Source organism: Paramisgurnus dabryanus, chromosome 8 (genome assembly GCF_030506205.2).
Source record: "Paramisgurnus dabryanus chromosome 8, PD_genome_1.1, whole genome shotgun sequence".
In the NCBI taxonomy this organism is placed as follows: Eukaryota; Metazoa; Chordata; class Actinopteri; order Cypriniformes; family Cobitidae; genus Paramisgurnus; species Paramisgurnus dabryanus.
In genome coordinates, this window is record NC_133344.1 from 660,051 (window position 1) to 678,487 (window position 18,437).

Genomic DNA, 18,437 nt, shown 5'->3' on the forward strand with positions numbered 1-18,437 from the left:
TGCCAACCAAATATACATTCATATAAATATACAAATATATATAAATATATAAATATACACAGATATAAAGTTCTCTTTAACCTTACATTAATTTAACATTATCTCAAAAAAGCACATGTTTACTCACAATATTATTCATATGCTACCACCATCATGCTATTAAATGAGCTAACATAAGCACAAAGAGTTAGAGATTAGCTACATTCACTTTAGCACTTTTTCCATCAATTTGCATTTAATGTTAAACTATTGAAAAATGTTAACATCAAACCGTTATCCCACCAGTAGCATCCCTGAAAATGTCCAGCAAGTAAAGTCTTTCCCTGCTTCACCATCTATCTCCAATAGCAGTTCAACATGTGCTTCACAGCTTCTCACTACATGTGCTTGAAGATGACTGTGCACTTCCTGCTTTCTGACATGAGGACTATACAATTTCCACTTCCCTTTTCAAAATAAAAGTATTTTTATTTTTCAAAACAAAAGTCCCTTAATAAAAGTCTCCATGCAATCCAACAGCACAGTGATAGTGCTATGGCCACTTCTGAACCCTGATTGAAAATTATTTAAAATGTTTTTGTCAGTCAAATACTGTTTTAACTGTACATTCACAAATGATTCCAAGATCTTTGACAAAACAGAGAGTTTTGATATTGGACGATAATTATTCAATTCTGATGGGTCTCCACCTTTATGTAAAGGGAGAACATAGGCTGCTTTCCAACTTTTAGGAATGGAATTAGAAAGTAGACTCAAATTAAAAATATGCGCTATGGGCTCAGCAATAATATCAGCTGCCACTTTTAACAAAAAGGGGTCCAAATTATCTGTACCTGCTGACTTTTTATGATCAATGTCTCTGAGGGCTTTATGAACTTCTGAAACTGAAATCGGTTTAAAATTAAACAATTCCCTATTTACGTTCTCAGATGCTGACATGGCAGGACATGGGACAGATGTATTTATGTTTGGATTAAATATAAATCCAGCCTGAATGAAGTGTTTATTAAACTGATTGACTATGATCGCTTTGTCTTTTATTTCATCTGAACCAATAAGAATCTGTTCTGGGAGGTTTGAAGTCACACGAGCACCCGATAAAGATTTAATTGATTTCCAAAATTTTGAAGGATTGTTTAAGTTTTCTGTAGTTGACTTTAAAAAATACTCAGATTTGGACTTTCTATTCATTAAAGTACACTTGTTTCTTATAGTTCTAAATGCAGTCCAATCAGCAGGAGAGTCGGAAAATCTGGCTTGTGCCCACATTTTATTTCTTAAACAAATTAACTCTGATAGGCTGTCTGAAAACCAATGATTGTCCTTACCACTGATCCTAAACTTTTTGATTGGTACATTTTTATTTACAATGGAAATGAAATTTGAATAAAAAAAATCCCATGCCATTTCAGCAACTGAAAACAAAGACACCCTGCTGATTTCACTATGATACAGATCATGCAAAAAAGCCTGTTGTTCAAAACTTTTAAAATGTCTTTTTAAAATCATGCGCGGTTTTACCTTAGGGATTTTTGTATTTCTTACGCAAGCAACTACACAATGGTCACTGACGTCATTACAAAATACAGCAGTTGAGGTATATTTATGAACTGAGTTTGTTACGATTAAATCTAGAAGAGTAGATTTTATTTCTGCTTTGGGATTTATTCTTGTCGGTTCATTAATAAGTTGCACTAAGTTTAAATCATTACATAAGTCTTTAAAACTATCAGAGTTCCCAGAAAGCCAGTCCCAATTCATATCACCCATAAGAATAAATTCAGAGTCATTAATTTCATGTAGTATTTGGGATATAGATTGGAAAGCATCCTTTGAAGCAGATGGAGGTCTATAGCACCCAACTACTGTAATATCAGCATCTTTTGAAATATTCACTTTCACGGTCAGAATTTCGAACTGTTTAGCTTTAGTTAGTGACAGGGTTACTGAGCTTATAAACTTGGATTTCACATATATGGCAACCCCACCTCCTTTGCCAACCCGATCAGTTCTATAAACTTTATAACCTTTAATAGAAATAAATTCATCAGAGACCGATTTTTTAAGCCAGGTTTCAGAGAGAACAATGATATCAGCATTGGTTGTGTTAGCCCAGATCTTAATCATATCTATTTTTGGGACAAGGCTTCTAACGTTCAAATGTATAAAACCAAGTCCATGTCTGCTTTTAAAATCTGAAGGAGTTGCTAGGGATTGCAAAGTATTAAGAAGACCAGGAACAGGACCAGGATTGGGCTGCACATTACCAGATAACATCAATAAAAGCATAATCAAACAACGTAATTTTTGTTTGGCTGGGTAGTATATATCTTTACCATTGTCCTCTATAAACTGAGAAAAGGAATAATCTGAGACAGTAAAATGATCACTTAACAACATCAAGTTCTGGAGATACAGAATGTTATTAATCTGTGAACAGTTTTTTAGGTTACACAGATTCATTTTCTGATAGTACATCTCATGATGACTTATAGATGAAATTGAAAAATGACCATAATTTAACTGTATCAGTAAGCTACCTTTCATTTTGGGGATATTAACTTCATCCAGTATAGGGGTGGACTGTAAAAATATGAAGAATATAAACAAATGCATGATGTCAAATTACCAGGTTTAGTTGAAGACAGCCTTAACAGAGGTGAACAGTAGCTTGAAATCAAAAGTCAAGGCTATAGAATGGAGGCCTGCAGGGAGACTTCCAGGTAATAGCTAGCAAACAGGGCTAAATAGTAGCAGGCTAGGAGTAAAACTATCAGGTGCAAAAACTAGCAGTCAAGCATCCAGGTAGTGACTAGCTAGTGGGGCTAACAGCAGAGCATCCAGGTGGTGGCTAGCAAGTGAGGCCAACAACAAGGCATCCGGAAAATGGCTAGCAAATGAAGGTAGCAGCAGGATCCAGAATAGTATCTAGCAAGGGCATCTAGCAGCAAGGCATCCAGGTGGTGGCTACCAGCACGGGCTAGCAACTAGTGGGGCTAACAGCAGAGCGTCCAGGTGGTGGCTAGCAGGTGAGGCCAGCAACAAGGCATCCGGAAGGTGGTTAGCAAATAAGGCTAGCACCAGGATCCAGGATGGTAGCTAGTAAGGGCAGCTAGCAGAAGGCATCCAGGTGGTAGCTACCAGCACGGGCTAGCAACAGAGCATCCAGGTGATGGCTAGCAGACAAAGCTACCAGTAGCAAGCTGTGAGGCAAGGCTACCAACAGCGCTTCCAGTAGAAGGGTAGCAGCAAGGGATCCAAGAGGCGGCTAGCAAGCAGGACTACTGACAGCAGGCTAGCAGCAGTAATTCCAGCAGCCAGGTAGCAAATAGTTCATGCAGGTGGTGACTAGCTGCAGCAGACTAACCAGTGGAGGTACATGTGACAGGCTGCTAGCAGATCATCCAGGTGGTGGCTAGCAAGCAAGGCTTCAGGTGGTCAATATCCAAGTTTTTAAATTCAAATTCAGCCTTATCCGTTATTAAAATAATCTCAGTATAAAAGAAAATGTCCTGTTTCTCAAGAGTTTACTCATTTGAGCTTAAAAAACATAAAAACATCACAAAAAAAGCTAAAATCTTAAGGTCTCAAACACTGAGATCCATACACAGGTGTGGCTCGGCTGCCATCTTGGATTGTATGTATTGTATTGCAGTTCTACAAAAGTGATATGTTTATATTGATAGTTTCCTTGTGAAATGTAATAATTGCTCATTCTTACAAAATCTTATAAATTATTAAGTGGATTCTTGCATGATCATTTGTGAGGTGGGTCGGGGGCACCACAAGGTCTTAATACACCACTGCTTATTTTAAGAACTACAAAACAATACATTGTAAAACATTTTGATATTGCTTCACCAGATCCTTGCATATGACAAAGCAGGTGTGCCAAGCATGTTTCACGAGGACTTTTCATGTGTGTATCGTAATGAAAATAATGCATTATATCTTACCATTAAACTTTAGAAATATAGTAGAGATAATGATTTTATGTGTACTCAGAAGATGTGATTCACTGTTAACTGTGGGGTGCAGGGCTGTTATGGTAACAGGATACAGCGTGATATGAGAGGGATTGTTTATTCACGTTAGTAAATTAAAGCCAAAAATATTCACCAAGTTGTCTACTCTATTTATAATGACAGATATTATATTTGATTTATTTTTATCAGACATGTTTAATTTCTGGAAATATTTAATACAGAATAAGACGAATAATGCAGAATCACAAAAACTCAACATTTTGTTGATTTTGTGCTCTTTTGCGATTGCGAACAACTGTAGGGACTGACTGGCAGCCGACATCTAACTCCAGATTGTAAAATCAGTATTTTGTTTCTGGTAAGTCCTCAATTAAACTAATAAATGTGACCATTTAGTGCATTAGATATGTGTTCACTGCCAAGACAGACACAAATATGGTGGCGGTCATGGCGGAAGTGACGTCTTTGGTACCCATGAATTGCTTAATTAACCATGAACATACCTGATAGCTTTTTGTAGATGAATTCTGGTGAGCATGTCAACACCATTTAACACCAAAGTGCACCTGTTCCTATTAATAACAGCTTTTAATTGCTCTTCTCCACATAGGTTCATGGTAAGAATGTTCTCCCACCCAAGTTTTGATTCCTACTTAAACAAATGAAGTAATATAACCACACTTACAAACAGAGGTGGGTAGTAACGAATTACATTTACTACGTTACATGTACTTGAGTACATTTTTTGTGTAACTAGTACTTTTAGAGTAAATTTAAGGATGGGTACTTTTTACTCTTACTCAAGTACATTTCTAGTGAAAAAACTGTACTTTTACTTCGCTACATTCGGCGGCGTTACTGCGCTACTTTCAAATGGTAATAATTAATGAATATATATTTTTAAAAAAGTTTATAGGGCGTGTTCGAAAGTTTCGCGAGACAGGCTGTGTCACCCTTTAGCGCGCGCGACCGCGCGGTCACCTTATAGCGCGCGCGACCGCGCGGTCACCCTTTAGTGCGCGCGACCGCGCCCAGATGATAGGAGAAGCAGATGAGGGCGCGTGTGCGTTGGCGAGATATAGGAGGCAGATCATGCATGGCGGCTTCAAGTTCGGTCTATGTTTTCACTCCAAGAGGTCAAAAAGAATAGTTTCATAATGCGATGCATGCTTTGTTCAATAAACGAGCTGACATCTCAGCATACAGGAGTTCAAGATCCAACCTGAAGTAAGTGTCAGTAATGTCTATTTGAACACTATTAATGGTCATTTCACACACTGTCCGAGTTATTTTGCCATATGCACTCTTGTGCAAGCGATGACAAAACCTACAGTAGTGTAAGTTAAACCATACAAACAGCACGTTCATCTGCACATTTCCGTATAAATGGCTTCGGGCTCTAATCCTGACAGACAATTTAAGCAGAATCACAGAAAATAAACGGATGCATTCTGAGCAATTAAAGGAAAGTTTACACACACACATGACTTATATTAACAAAGTCTGCTTCATTTGGAAATATTGCCTTGTGTATGTGAACTGAACCAACATTATAGCCATTTAACCCCCGGTTTCAAAACAAAGCAATCGATCTACAGGTCTGAAAACACCCTAAAATTAACTTTTATGATCCACTTTCAATGTTGACTAGTGTCTATAAATCCATTACAGATGTTATGATCTCTATATAGTCTCACTATAATCTATATGTGATTTCTGTCTGAGCATCAGATCACAATCTTACCTCAGTATCTTCAGTTTACAGTCAGGATTCTTCAGTACATCAGAGATCAGCTTCACTCCTGAATCTGTGAGAATATTATAAGACAGATTCAGTTCTCTCAGGTGTGATGGGTTTGATCTCAGAGCTGAAGTCAGAGCAACACAACCTTCATCTGTGATATTACACCTCCACAACCTGTAAAGAACAGAGACTTTATGTGAATTATCCAAAACTACAAACACAAATCTCTAACCTCCATCTCTTCATGTAATGTTCCTCTTTCAATCCCTCAGTAACTGAGACACTGTGTGTTTAAATGTCAAATAAATCCATCACACAGCTGACTATTAGTGTTAGATGTCCTAAACCACATGAAAATTTCTTCATAAATCTGTATTGAGTTCATGACTCACACTGAATACTTGATCTTATTTCCTCAAGTGTTTGTGTTCATAATGGACAAGATGTTGTGTGACTCTCAGCTAACAGAGAAAAGTTCTAAGAATGTTCCCTGAAAGTTCCCGAAAAACGTTCTGCCAGCATAAAAAGTGTTCAGTTTTCTTCTAAGAATGTTTCTGGGTTCTCTGAACGTTAGATGAATGTTAGATTCTACCATTTTCAACATTATGTCAATGTCATGTTTTAATGTTCACACAATGTTTAAAACAACAAATGTTTTATATACTTATTTGCTTGTTATGTAAATGATAGAGTAGGACTGGACAATAATTCATTATCAATATATCTCGCAGTATAATTTTTTTTTGATAACAGTGATATGGTTTCTAAACACATTTCCGATATTTCGATACATTACGGCGTCCTGTGGCCGTTCAAATGTCACATGTAAAAACGCATGTTAAACACAGGTCAAGGGGCTACTTCCCTCTTAAACGTGTGGTGTCTTGTAGTTAAAGGACAAGTTCGGTATTTTACACTTAAAGCCATGTTTTCAGATTGTTTATGATGAAATAGAACGGTTTTGACTGAAATTTTGACATATGATGCTGGCCCGAGAATTTTCGGGTGCTTGTTGTTTCACCTCCCACCTCTACAATGGCTGTATAAGTGCACTGGAACAATCCTTCCTAAAATGCATTAAACTTTCGTTTACAAAGACTTGAGACTCAGCGAGTGGTCAGGGGTGTTCACTGATATGCTCACACAAAAATTGCTGCAAAAGATGCTTTTCAACAGGTGTTTTACCATTCATTGTAAACTTGTGGACCTATTTTTCCAAATGCCTCACACCCGTACATTCTTCCGCTGAGAGCTTGAATAATAGACACTCCAGCCCAGTAGGTGGCGATAATCCACCTTTGCCAATTGCAAGAATAAAAAAACGTTTCCGGTGGCGGAGTAATACCGTACCTCACAGGACATCTAATACAAGTCAATGGAGTTGGACAATAAGTACGATAAAACCTGTTGGAAAGCATCTTTTGCAGCGATTTTTGTGTGAGCATATCAGTGAACACCCCTGACCACTTGGTGAGTTTCTCGTCTTTGTAAACGAAAGTTTAATGCATTTTAGGAAGGATTGTTTCAGTGCACCTATGCAGCCATTGTAGAGGTGGGAGGTGAAACACAAACACTCGAAAATTCTCGGGCCAGCATCATATGTCCAAATTTCAGTCAAAACCGTTCTATTTCATCATAAACAATCTGAAAACAGGCCTTTAAGTGTAAAATACCAAACTTGTCCTTTAAGCAACCAGGAGCTGCAATCTCCGGGACGACGTGCAAATGGAATGCGGATTTAAATTCGCTCATCTGTAGCTTGCGTCAAATCATATCATTGACACCACCATGCGATCAATTAATCTATTCGGGACTTTGTAGTGTTTGCTCAGAGAAGAGCTGTCAGTCACTCAGAAGTACGAGAAGGAGCTGTGGGGTTAGTTTGCATCAAGTCACAGCTTCCAATGACGACACCATATAGAGAAGGAGAACAGGAGATGTAATAAACACAAACTAAATTACTGGTGAGAAAAAATAGGCTTAAGCCATAAGGTGCCAAGGTTAGAAAATAATAAAGATGAGGAGCAAAGATACAAGTATGTGTGCTGCTGTGTCACCTGGTTATGAGTTATATGTATAATATAATTAAATGTCTAGTATCAAATCACTGATTCTCGAAACTTTGGCAAAAACATGTCCCACTAAGAAAAGTGCTAATTCTGTTGGAAATTAATAACATTTTCATGAAGAAAAAGAATCAATGTTATAATCAGGGGGTCCTTTGCACATATGTTAGGTTCTTTTATAGGTTTATTTTTATTTTTTATTAATTTAATGATTATATGCTGGCCCATTGCCTATAAAATCAGCTGTCCTCGGTTAAGAGATGATCATTTCAACTTGATTAAAAAAGCCAAAAGTAATAATTGAATTGAATAATATATTTACCACATGAAAGAGTACATTGTAATAAGTATTAAAAACTACAAACAGTGAGTTTGAACAATATTTACTATTATTTTGTGATTGCTCAAAATGTGTCCCACTTATTCGTCACCACCGTCAGATATTTATAAAAAGCAATAAAATCAGACAACTACAGGGTCAACTGCATTCCTGAGGACCCCATTTTCAAACCTTCAGCTCTACTGCATGCTTCAAGATCACTCAAGCTCCTGTATGTTTGATATTTTCTCTTAAACTTCTTCATATTTTTGGACACTGCTACTGTGACAACAATAACATGTCAACACCGTCATCTTTGTATAAAAAATATTAGATTAGATCATGAAATAAATGTATAATTTTTCACTATCTAGCTTGCTAAGCAATTACAAGTAGATCAGTAATTTTTATTTTTCTTACAGTATGTAACATTAAATACTACAATAATTTTAGGGTCACGTTGACTTATATTTTCTCCACATATTACTATAATAGCAAATTGAACAAAACTATAGACTAACACAGATGGAACTATAAAAGTCAATACTATGACTGAATAAATCCATAATATATCAAAACAGAAACACAACCCGGTGGCAAAAAATACTTAATAGTTTATAAATGTAAAATGAATAATTGTGCTTTTTAATGTTAAAATAGCTCTTGGTCCCTCCTATAAGATGTCGATCTCAGAAATGTCCCCAAGCCTGTTTAAGTTTAAGACCCCTGCTTTACAGCATTTATTACTGACTGGCGTTCAGGGTGCACTTATAATATTATTAAACTGAGCCTGAAAGTCTGGTTTACTGGACAGTGATTTCACTTTTTTGTATGAAGGATAAACACGAATTAAAGGTGAACATTAATATATTTATCCCTTTTTTATTTTAAATATGATATAGTTTTATAGGAGAAGGTTTCATTGGCCAATTTTTTTTCAGAGGTTTGTTTTTGGTTCAGACATCCATTGCAGGCATTCTTGGCAGTTTTTCCCGAGGCTTTTTAATATGCATAACGTCATCGGATTTAAACTGTATCGACCAAAATGGAGAAGTATACCGTGCAAAAAATGTTGGCCATATCGTCCAGCCATATGATAGAGAAACATTGCATTTTATTATTTTAAAACTTATAGGGGTGGTTTCCCAGACAGGGATTAGACTAGTCCTAGACTAAAGTAAATGTAATAGCTGTCCAAACTGAAAACAACTTGCACTGACATATTAAAATACATCAATGCCCTTTGTTTTGCCTTAAAATGCACACAAGTAATGTTTTTAGTAAGGTGTGTTTGTTAAAACAATTTATATTTCATAATTAAACTAAGGCCTAATCCTGGCTTAAGCTAATCCCTATCTGGGAAACCACCCCATAAAACATTATTTCTGAATGTTCTGTATAAATATTGCTGTAGAAAACACAATTCACTTATTAGGTTTAGATGTTGATGATTTGTTTCATTTAAAGTCACCATGGTGTTGATTAGTGTTTGTTTTAGTTGGACTCTTGACCCTTGACTTTTTGTTTGCTAGTTCTTCCCTGGTTGTGTTAACTTTGTGTATATAAAACACATTTGTTATGGTAATGTAAAGTTAGTGTAATTCTGTAGCAGTTGGTAGATAAGTTGTTGTTTTAAACATTGTGTGAAAATTAAAACATGACATTGTCATAACGTTTGAAAATGGTAGAATGTAACATTCATCTAACGTTCAGACAACACAGAAACGTTCTTAGAACATCAAGAAAACTGGACACTTTTTATATTGGCAGAATGTTGGGAACTTTTTTGAGATTGACTGCTGATTTATGTACAACATTAAGAAAATGACTTTTGTTAGAAAAGATTCTCCCAAAGTAAGAGTTCAAAATAAAATAATTAAATAATTAAATTAATTGTATTAAAGCAACACAATTGCACTGTTGCGCTTTTAAACCTCATGGGGGAGCTGTAAGCCAATCTAACATGGAAAACTACATAGTGTTGCTTTAATATGTAAACAGTCATGTGATTGTTGTTAGTTTTACTTACTGAAGTTTTTTGGTTTCTTTTATCACAAGCTGCAGTTTCACAAGAACTTCATCTGCTTTATTTTTATCTCCAATAAATGTTTTTAGATCAAGTTCATCCAAATGCTGCTCAGACGTCAACAACACAAAAACAAAAGCTGCCCACTGTGAAGAGGAGAGTTTGGTCTTTCCTACTGATGAAGATTTCACATAATGTTGAATCTCCTCCAGCAGTGAATCATCACCCAGTTCATTCAGACAGTGAATCAGATTGATGGATTTCTCTGGTGACAGTTTCTTATTCATCTTCTGTTTAATGTACTCAACAGTTTTCTCTTTCTTGTAGGAGCATCTTCTCATCTGTGTCAGTAGATCCTGTAAGAGAATCTGATTGGACTCCAGTGAAAGACCCAGAAGAAAACGCAGGAAAAGATCCAGATGTCAATTTTTACTCTTTAAAGATTCATCTACAGCTCGGTGATTTAACTCATATAATGAATGCCGCTGTAAAGTTATAGAAAACCGACCTGGTTTGAACACATATCTGTTGTAGTTTGTGAAGGAGATGTGAGCATAAAGAGCTGCTAGATGTTCCTGGATGCTGAGATGAACAAAGCAGTAAACTTTCCCCTGATACAAACCAAACTCCTCTCTGAAGATCTGAGTACACAATCCTGAGTACACTGATGCTTCTGCTACATCAATGCCACACTCTCTCAGGTCTTCATCATAGAAGATCAGATTGCCTTTCACAAGCTGCTCAAATGCCAGTTTCCCCAGTTTGAAGATCATGTCTTCATCTTTCTTCTCATAGTCCTTCTGATGTTTGATGTTTGTCTGAATGATCAGGAAGTGTGTGTACATTTGAGTGAGAGTCTTGGGGATCTCTCTTCTCTCTGCTTCACTCAACATTCTCTCTAGAACAGTGACTGAAATCCAGCAGAAGACTGGGATGTGACACATGATGTAGAGACTCCTGGATGACTTCAGGTGTGAGATGATTTGATCAGACAGACTCTCATCACTGATTCTCTTCCTGAAGTATTCCTCCTTCTGTGGATCAGTGAATCCTCGTACCTCTGTGACTCGATCAACACACTCAGAGGGGATGAGATGAGCTGCTGCTGGTCTGGAGGTGATCCAGATGAGAGCAGAGGGAAACAGATTCCCCTTGATGAGGTTTGTCAGCATCACGTCCACTGAGGTTGATTCACTTACATCACACAACCTCACACTGCTGTGAAAATCCAGAGCCAGACGACACTCATCCAAACCATCAAAGATGAACAACACTTTATATTTATCACTGGAGATTTCCATTTCTTTTGTTTGTGGGAAGAAAAGATGAAGAAGATCTAAAAGACTGAGTGTTTTGTTCTTAATCAAATTGATCTCTCTGAAAGGAAGTGGAAATATGAGGTGGACATCCTGATTCTCTTTCTCTTCAGCCCAGTCCAGAATGAACTTCTGTACAGAGACTGTTTTTCCAATGCCAGCGACTCCCTTTGTCAGCACACTTCTGATGTGTTTGTCTTGTTCAGGTAAAGGTTTAAAGATGTCATTACATTTGATTGGTGTCTCCTCTGTTGTTGTTCTTCTGGATTGTGTCTCAATCTGTCTCACCTCATGTTCATTACTGATCTCTCCACTTTCACTCTCTGTGATGTAGAGCTCTGTGTAGATCTCATTCAGTAGTGTTGGGTTTCTCTTATTTGATGTTACCTCATACAAACACTCAAACTTCTTCCTCAGATTTGATCTGAATGTGTTCAGGACTTTAGCAAGATCAGACTCATGACTGTAAAATATAAATACCAGATTATTACACAAATATAAAAAATGCATTAAGCAAAATAACTTTTTGTAGCATACAACATATTTTTTGACCTTATGAAATGTTTAATTTATTTATAACATAAAGCAAACTAAACAATAATATCCAATAATCACCTGAAATGAGGACTCATATTTTCATTAATGTATTGTTTTTGATTCTCAATCTTCTTTCCTTTACAGTCGGGTTGGGTTATGATTTGTCTGGGAAGCAGAATTGAATCAAGAATCAGACACATTATTATCATCATTAGTGTTTCTTACTGTTTCTTATTTGTCATATTGAATAACAGAGCTTACTCATGATCTTTTCATTGACATTGTTTTAATATAAAGACTGTTAGTTGAACTTAAGTGCTGACACAGATGTGGTTGGGTGTGAACAGTTTATGTTTCACAGATCTCTGAATGAATCAATTATATTTCATCTACCTCTTGACAGATGTTTTCTACAATCATTTAAAGAACTTTTCAAACCTTTAACAAAATATATAATTGTATAAAAATGTCAAACTATAATTAAATGATTCATTTTATACCTGCTATCAGACCTTGTATCTTCACTTTTAAATGCTATTGGCAGATTCATAGACCGATCACTCTTCATAGACACACAACTGAACTCTGAATCTGATCTCTTCTGATGATCTGAACTATAACACACAACAGATTTGATACTTTAAATTACATTACTAATATTTTTTTAACAATTGTGATAAAAATACCACTTAAGTATTTTCCTATAATATAACTGTTATTTAATAAAGTGTTAATATAAAGTACCTGCATCCTGGAGAAAAATCTTCATGTGTTGATGTTTGTGTTTGATCCATGATGGAGCTGCAGAGATGAATCTGATCAATCTGATCTCCACAACTGATACTGAATGAAAATAACATTCAGACACAAAATAAACTTAAAATCAAAGTGAATAAACAACAAACAGACATTACAATTCAGATAAATGAATCCTGAGTGTTGAAGAAACAACTAAGCATTCAACACAACTACACAAAATTACATTACAATATTAACACAAATTAAATTAAGAATCAGAGACAGCGCAACATTTTCAATAAATAATGCTAATATTAAGTTAAGAAACAAGTATATAAAAAATATAAATGAATAAATCTTTAAAGAAACTATGAATGAAGAAGTAAAAAGTGATCTCACCTGAACAACAATATAAAACACTGAGCTCATAGCAAGAAACATGAAAGATGTCATTAAAAATCTGAGTTATTCATCAAATATTCATCTTTAAACTCTTCCTGAAATACAAGTAAAAAAATTACTATTGTGTTGTTTAAAAATAAATCTCATCTTGATTTCTTTGTATTTAAAACCATTACATATTTTTGTTTTTTTGACTATTTTGTTTAAATTTCTGCAAATACATATTGAAAAATAGCCTAAATGATGATTTCACTTAAAGACAAACCTATAAACAGTAAATTCAGAAAACTGAAAATAATGTTGGAGTCTCTTAAAGTTTTCCACGACTGTAAATATTGATAGATCAACTTGACAGTAATTTTAGATAAGAAATAATTGAATTTAAAAGAGTGAATCTGTCCTTTAAAGAAACTATGAATGAGGAAGTGAAAAGCGTCTCATCTCACCTGAACACACCTGAACACTCGCTGTCATCACAATCTGACTGGATTCACTTTCTCAACATACTACAACTTTTACATCAACTACACACACACAAATACACATAAATCTGTTTATACATGTTATATTAATCACTTTGATCATCGATATGTTAAGAAATCAACTCTACCTGTTTAAAATGGCGGAAGATAAACACGAAACAATTTACTTTCACTTTCATCTGTGACGTCACTATTGTATGAGGAAGTGTTTGAGGTGTTTCTCCCTCTGCTGACAGTAAACAAACATTAAACATCTGATTACAAATCATTTAACACATTTAATTTATAAACGAGACTTAATCATTAATGTGAGTCAATATGTTTACATTCACTGCATGAAACAAAGAGCACATCAGCATTAAAGCAACACTATGTAGTTTTTTTACCTTTAAATAATGTCTCTAAAATTATTTCAGTGATAGAACAACTTTTAACTGGACAAATTGAACTGTTGCTGCAACCTGAGCAGCCTCCTAGCTGCTACAAGCACACTCTGAAAGTGGCGGTGGAGGGTAGGAAACACAGCCCCGCCCCTCCCCCTGCCTGCAGAAGAGTGTCTGATACCAGGCACTGTTGCGCTTTTCAACCACATGGGGGAGCTGTAAGTCATTTTTACATGGAAACTACATAGTGTTGCTTTAACAATAATTAAACTCAAATCAAAATTACTCCTCTTTTGTTTAACTAATGTAAGCCTAATAAAGTCATATGAGTTTAATATAATGTAGACTAAGTGATATTTTATTATTTGTGTGAACTACATTTACATTCATGTATTTATCATAGTGTGAACTTTATCAAGTGTTTGGTTTAATAAACACAGCGAGGTCTTGAAAAACACACACTTTTAGTCTAAAAGATTAAATATAATTGTGCTAACATAAACATTTCATTGAATAAAAAGACAAAATATCAGGATAATTATCAGACATTAAAAGATGTAAAGAAAACTCGGCCTCCACTGCCACCTACAGGACATTTGTGTTATTACAGTTATTCTGCAGTGTGTCATAGACAATAGAAACATTATTCACAGTTTCTTTATTTTCTCCACTGAAATCTAAAGTGTGTGTTGAATGTGCAGATGAATGAAATGTATAAGATAACTGATGGTGCTGTTCTCAGATCAGATGCAGGGACACTGAGAAACATCATCAGCAGCACATCCGGCCTGTATCAGTGCACTGCGTCAAACATCATAGGAAAGAGCACCTGTGTCCTTAACCTGCAGGTTGTAGCACGTAAGTGTGTAAGGAGAGACATTACAGACACAAAGACTGTCACATGATCAGATATGAGGTCTGATCACAGCTCTGTCTCGTATCACAGCTCAGACACAGAGTGTGGGTCTGATCACCGGCCGGCACCATCGACACGAGCGTTCTGGCTGTGATCATCTGATGTCTGCTGGTCACACATGTGGATTATACAGGACCCTTGAGAAAGATTTTTGTAGATTCTCATTCCAAATGGTTGGAAATTTATCCTGTAACAACTTCACAAACTACCATCATGAAAATTCATTCAGTTACTGATTAGGTCACATGACAGAAACTCTGCAATGTGATTGGCTGGCTCACAAAAATAAAAGTTAAACAAATCAAATATAAATGAGAGCACAATACTTATAAATCTTAACACTCACATTTCTATTTGATCATTTCAACAGAAGAAAATTCATACAGCAAACATAAATGAGTTAAATGTCATGATGTTTGTTGCTGGTTTTGTTAGTAAATCTTCAATCATATCATCAGTTGGACATCAGTATCTCAGACTAATTCTGTCCTCCTTTATCACAGACCTCACAAAATGACATTTAATGTCCACATGTTTACACCTCACAGGATTTTTTGCTGACGCTATGACACCCTGATTGTCTTCATAAAGTCTAGATTGATATTTCAGTCCATCAATGTTTTCTAACACTCGTGTACAGTCACAGTTAATGTCATAAACTCAGCTTCACATGTGGACAGTGTAACAGTAGGCTGTCTTTTAGTCTTCATGAGATTAATGGATCATTTTTGTTCATGTTAATGCAGTAACTTGTAGTACTTCTTCTATCAATTATATCAGCTGTCCATACAGTGATTTTTTTCAGTTTATACACATCAGTTTTGTATTACTTTGAGATTTTACCTCGTAATCCTCTGGTTGTTTCATATAAATGTCATTTTATTGGCTCATGTAAATATGCTGTCTTAACATCCATTCAATGAACAATCATATTTTCCTGAACTGTTTTCTGTTTCAGTATCTCGTCATTCTGGCAGTTGTAGTAAAAGTCTCGTCATGGTTCACACCTCTCTCTTGACTTTAAGCTACATCACCTTGAAAACTACAAACATAATCACTTAAATAATCTGACCTTTTCCTCTCTCTGGCAGGATTTCTCTTTTGTTCAGGTTCATCATCTATTTGTGTTTGGTTTTCGCATATTCACTGTTCACTGAGTATGAATTTACTGTTTTGTTTTTAAATTTATTTTGAATTAGGCATAGAATGTGTTGCGTTTTATTGTAAATTTATTATAAAGTTTGTGTTTGTCCACTAGATGGCGCAGTTTGACTCTGTCGTTCAGAAAGCGTCTGACAGATAATCAACAGCGATAGACCAAACCTGAAATGTTAAGTTTATCATTTTATTAAACTTTATGTCACTCTATTAAAACTGTAAATTACGCTCATTTCATCTTTACAGTTATCAGTAAGCGACATACAACTGATGTCTGCACAATTAATATCAGTAAAGTTTAGATTATTGAATATGTTTATTTCATGTCACAGAGAGAGAGAGAGATTCAGAGAAAGATGAAAGAGAGACAGTGAATGACTCGACCTGTTTCACACATAAATTCTGACAGCTTGTGTTTACTCTTAGTTTTACATCAACACTAACAGAAATGTTTTGCATCAGCAGAGGTAAAATCATCAGTTTATAAATGTATTAAATATTACTTTTGAGTTCAGGTTTGGTCCAGAATGACTCATTTGATGCAATACAATCAAAGTCCACGAGATGTCGCTGGTGTGCAGACTGTACTGACATGAATGAGTGAAGAATAAAAGCACCATGAGATGTAATGCACATGAGATGAATTGTCCTTAAGAAAATCAAGCATGACTTCACTATAGTTAGCATAGTTTTATGTTTGTTTTATTTGTAGTAGGTCTTTGTTATCAGTGCTCACATCAAAAGCCTTCACCTGAAATCTATAGACAGAAGCTGAGTTAGGATGAAGATTTACCTCCAACACTTCAAAGTCGGATTTAGATAAAATCACAGATCAGATCCTGTACTGAATAATCAACTCATACGGTTAAGAGGAAGTGATGTCACTATTGTGTCTTCTTATTCACCATCAGATCATACTGAAGATCAGATATCTTCTGTATCATTTACATCTTTACCATCTACTTGACAGTCTTTGTCCTGAAGTCCTGAATAAAAATGAAAGAGAAAGTCAATCAGATATGAGATCATCTTCAGTGTCAGATGAAGAGACAGAAAAACAAACTATTAGTGCTGTCAGTCAGTGATAGAAATGAAATCTTCAACATAATAAACATGTCAACAATCTGTTTATCACATACACATGAGCTACAACAACACAAAAACACATTTCATCTATTTCCTCTGAATATTTGATGTCAATGTAAGAGATGAATGTATTGATATGTATGTAGTATAATATAATGACACACTGACAGTTTTAAGAGTTCACACACAAACAGTAAGAAAATGAAGGTGATGCTTTATTTGAAAAGTCCTGGAGGTTGACAGTCGTGTAAATAAAGAGAAACAGCATCAATGTCAAAGCTCGACAGAGAGTTGTGTGAAGTGTCCATCAGATTTTAAGAGTTGACTTTCTCTTCTTTTTTCTAATCTTCATCTCTATCATTTATCATCTGTACTTTGTGTTTATCTGTTGTGTATATATTGTGTTTGTGTTGTTATTTCTGTCTGTATTCTGATGATTTGATAAATAATGCTTAAAACATGAAATCAAAACCAAGTTGTTATAAAAAGAGTTTAAGATGAACATCTAGTCAAGTGTGCATAACTATAGAGGTGTCGGCCTATCAAACAAACCCCATTAACAAACATCATATATAATGTGTAAGAAGAGTAAGATCACAGTATTAAATCCTGGAGTGAACAAACTCAACATCACAGTTAGTAAACAGACTCAGACATTGGATTGAATTCTTATTGTGTTGATCTGACAAAGCATCAAGTGTTGTTCATGTACACTTCATATTTTCTGTTTGTTGGGTTTAAAGGATACACAGCCTATAACAGCAGCAGATCAATTTACATTTATTTCTAATATTTATATTCTAGGATTTAAATTACACTGAATGAGTTTACTTTAAACATTTATTTAAATGAGCTCTACTCACCATACTGTCTGTAGTTTATAATGTGGATCATCTTTTAGATCAGAGATCAGCTTCACTCCTAAATCTCTTAGTTTATTAAAGGACAGATCCAGATGTGTAAGGTGTGATGGGTTTGATCTCAGAGCTGAAGTCAGAGCAACACAACCTTCATCTGTGATATTACACCACTGCAACCTGTAGAGAACAGAGACTTTATGTGAATGATGCAAAACTACAAAGTTTGACACAAATCTCTAACCTCCATCTGTTCATGTAATGTTCCTCTTTCAATCCCTCAGTAACTGAGACACTGTGTGTTTAAATGTCAAATAAATCCATCACACAGCTGACTATTAGTGTTAGATGTCCTAAACCACATGAACATTTCTTCATAAATCTGTATTGAGTTCATGACTCACACTTGTAATTCTCATCA

General features: G+C 35.4%; 1 protein-coding gene and 1 pseudogene across 3 annotated transcripts in view; both read right to left on the reverse strand.

Annotated features, from left to right (window-relative positions):
- Nucleotides 1-18,437, reverse strand: part of LOC135770627 (NACHT, LRR and PYD domains-containing protein 3-like) — a 287,002-nt gene that overhangs the window by 101,996 nt on the left and 166,569 nt on the right. For all 3 annotated transcript variants that reach the window (XM_073815499.1, XM_073815501.1, XM_073815500.1), the window contains one exon: nucleotides 5,731-5,904. In XM_073815499.1, the coding sequence (XP_073671600.1) occupies nucleotides 5,731-5,904 (174 nt within the window). The remainder of the gene's footprint in view (nucleotides 1-5,730; nucleotides 5,905-18,437) is intronic.
- Nucleotides 9,436-12,156, reverse strand: LOC141282492 (protein NLRC3-like; annotated as a pseudogene).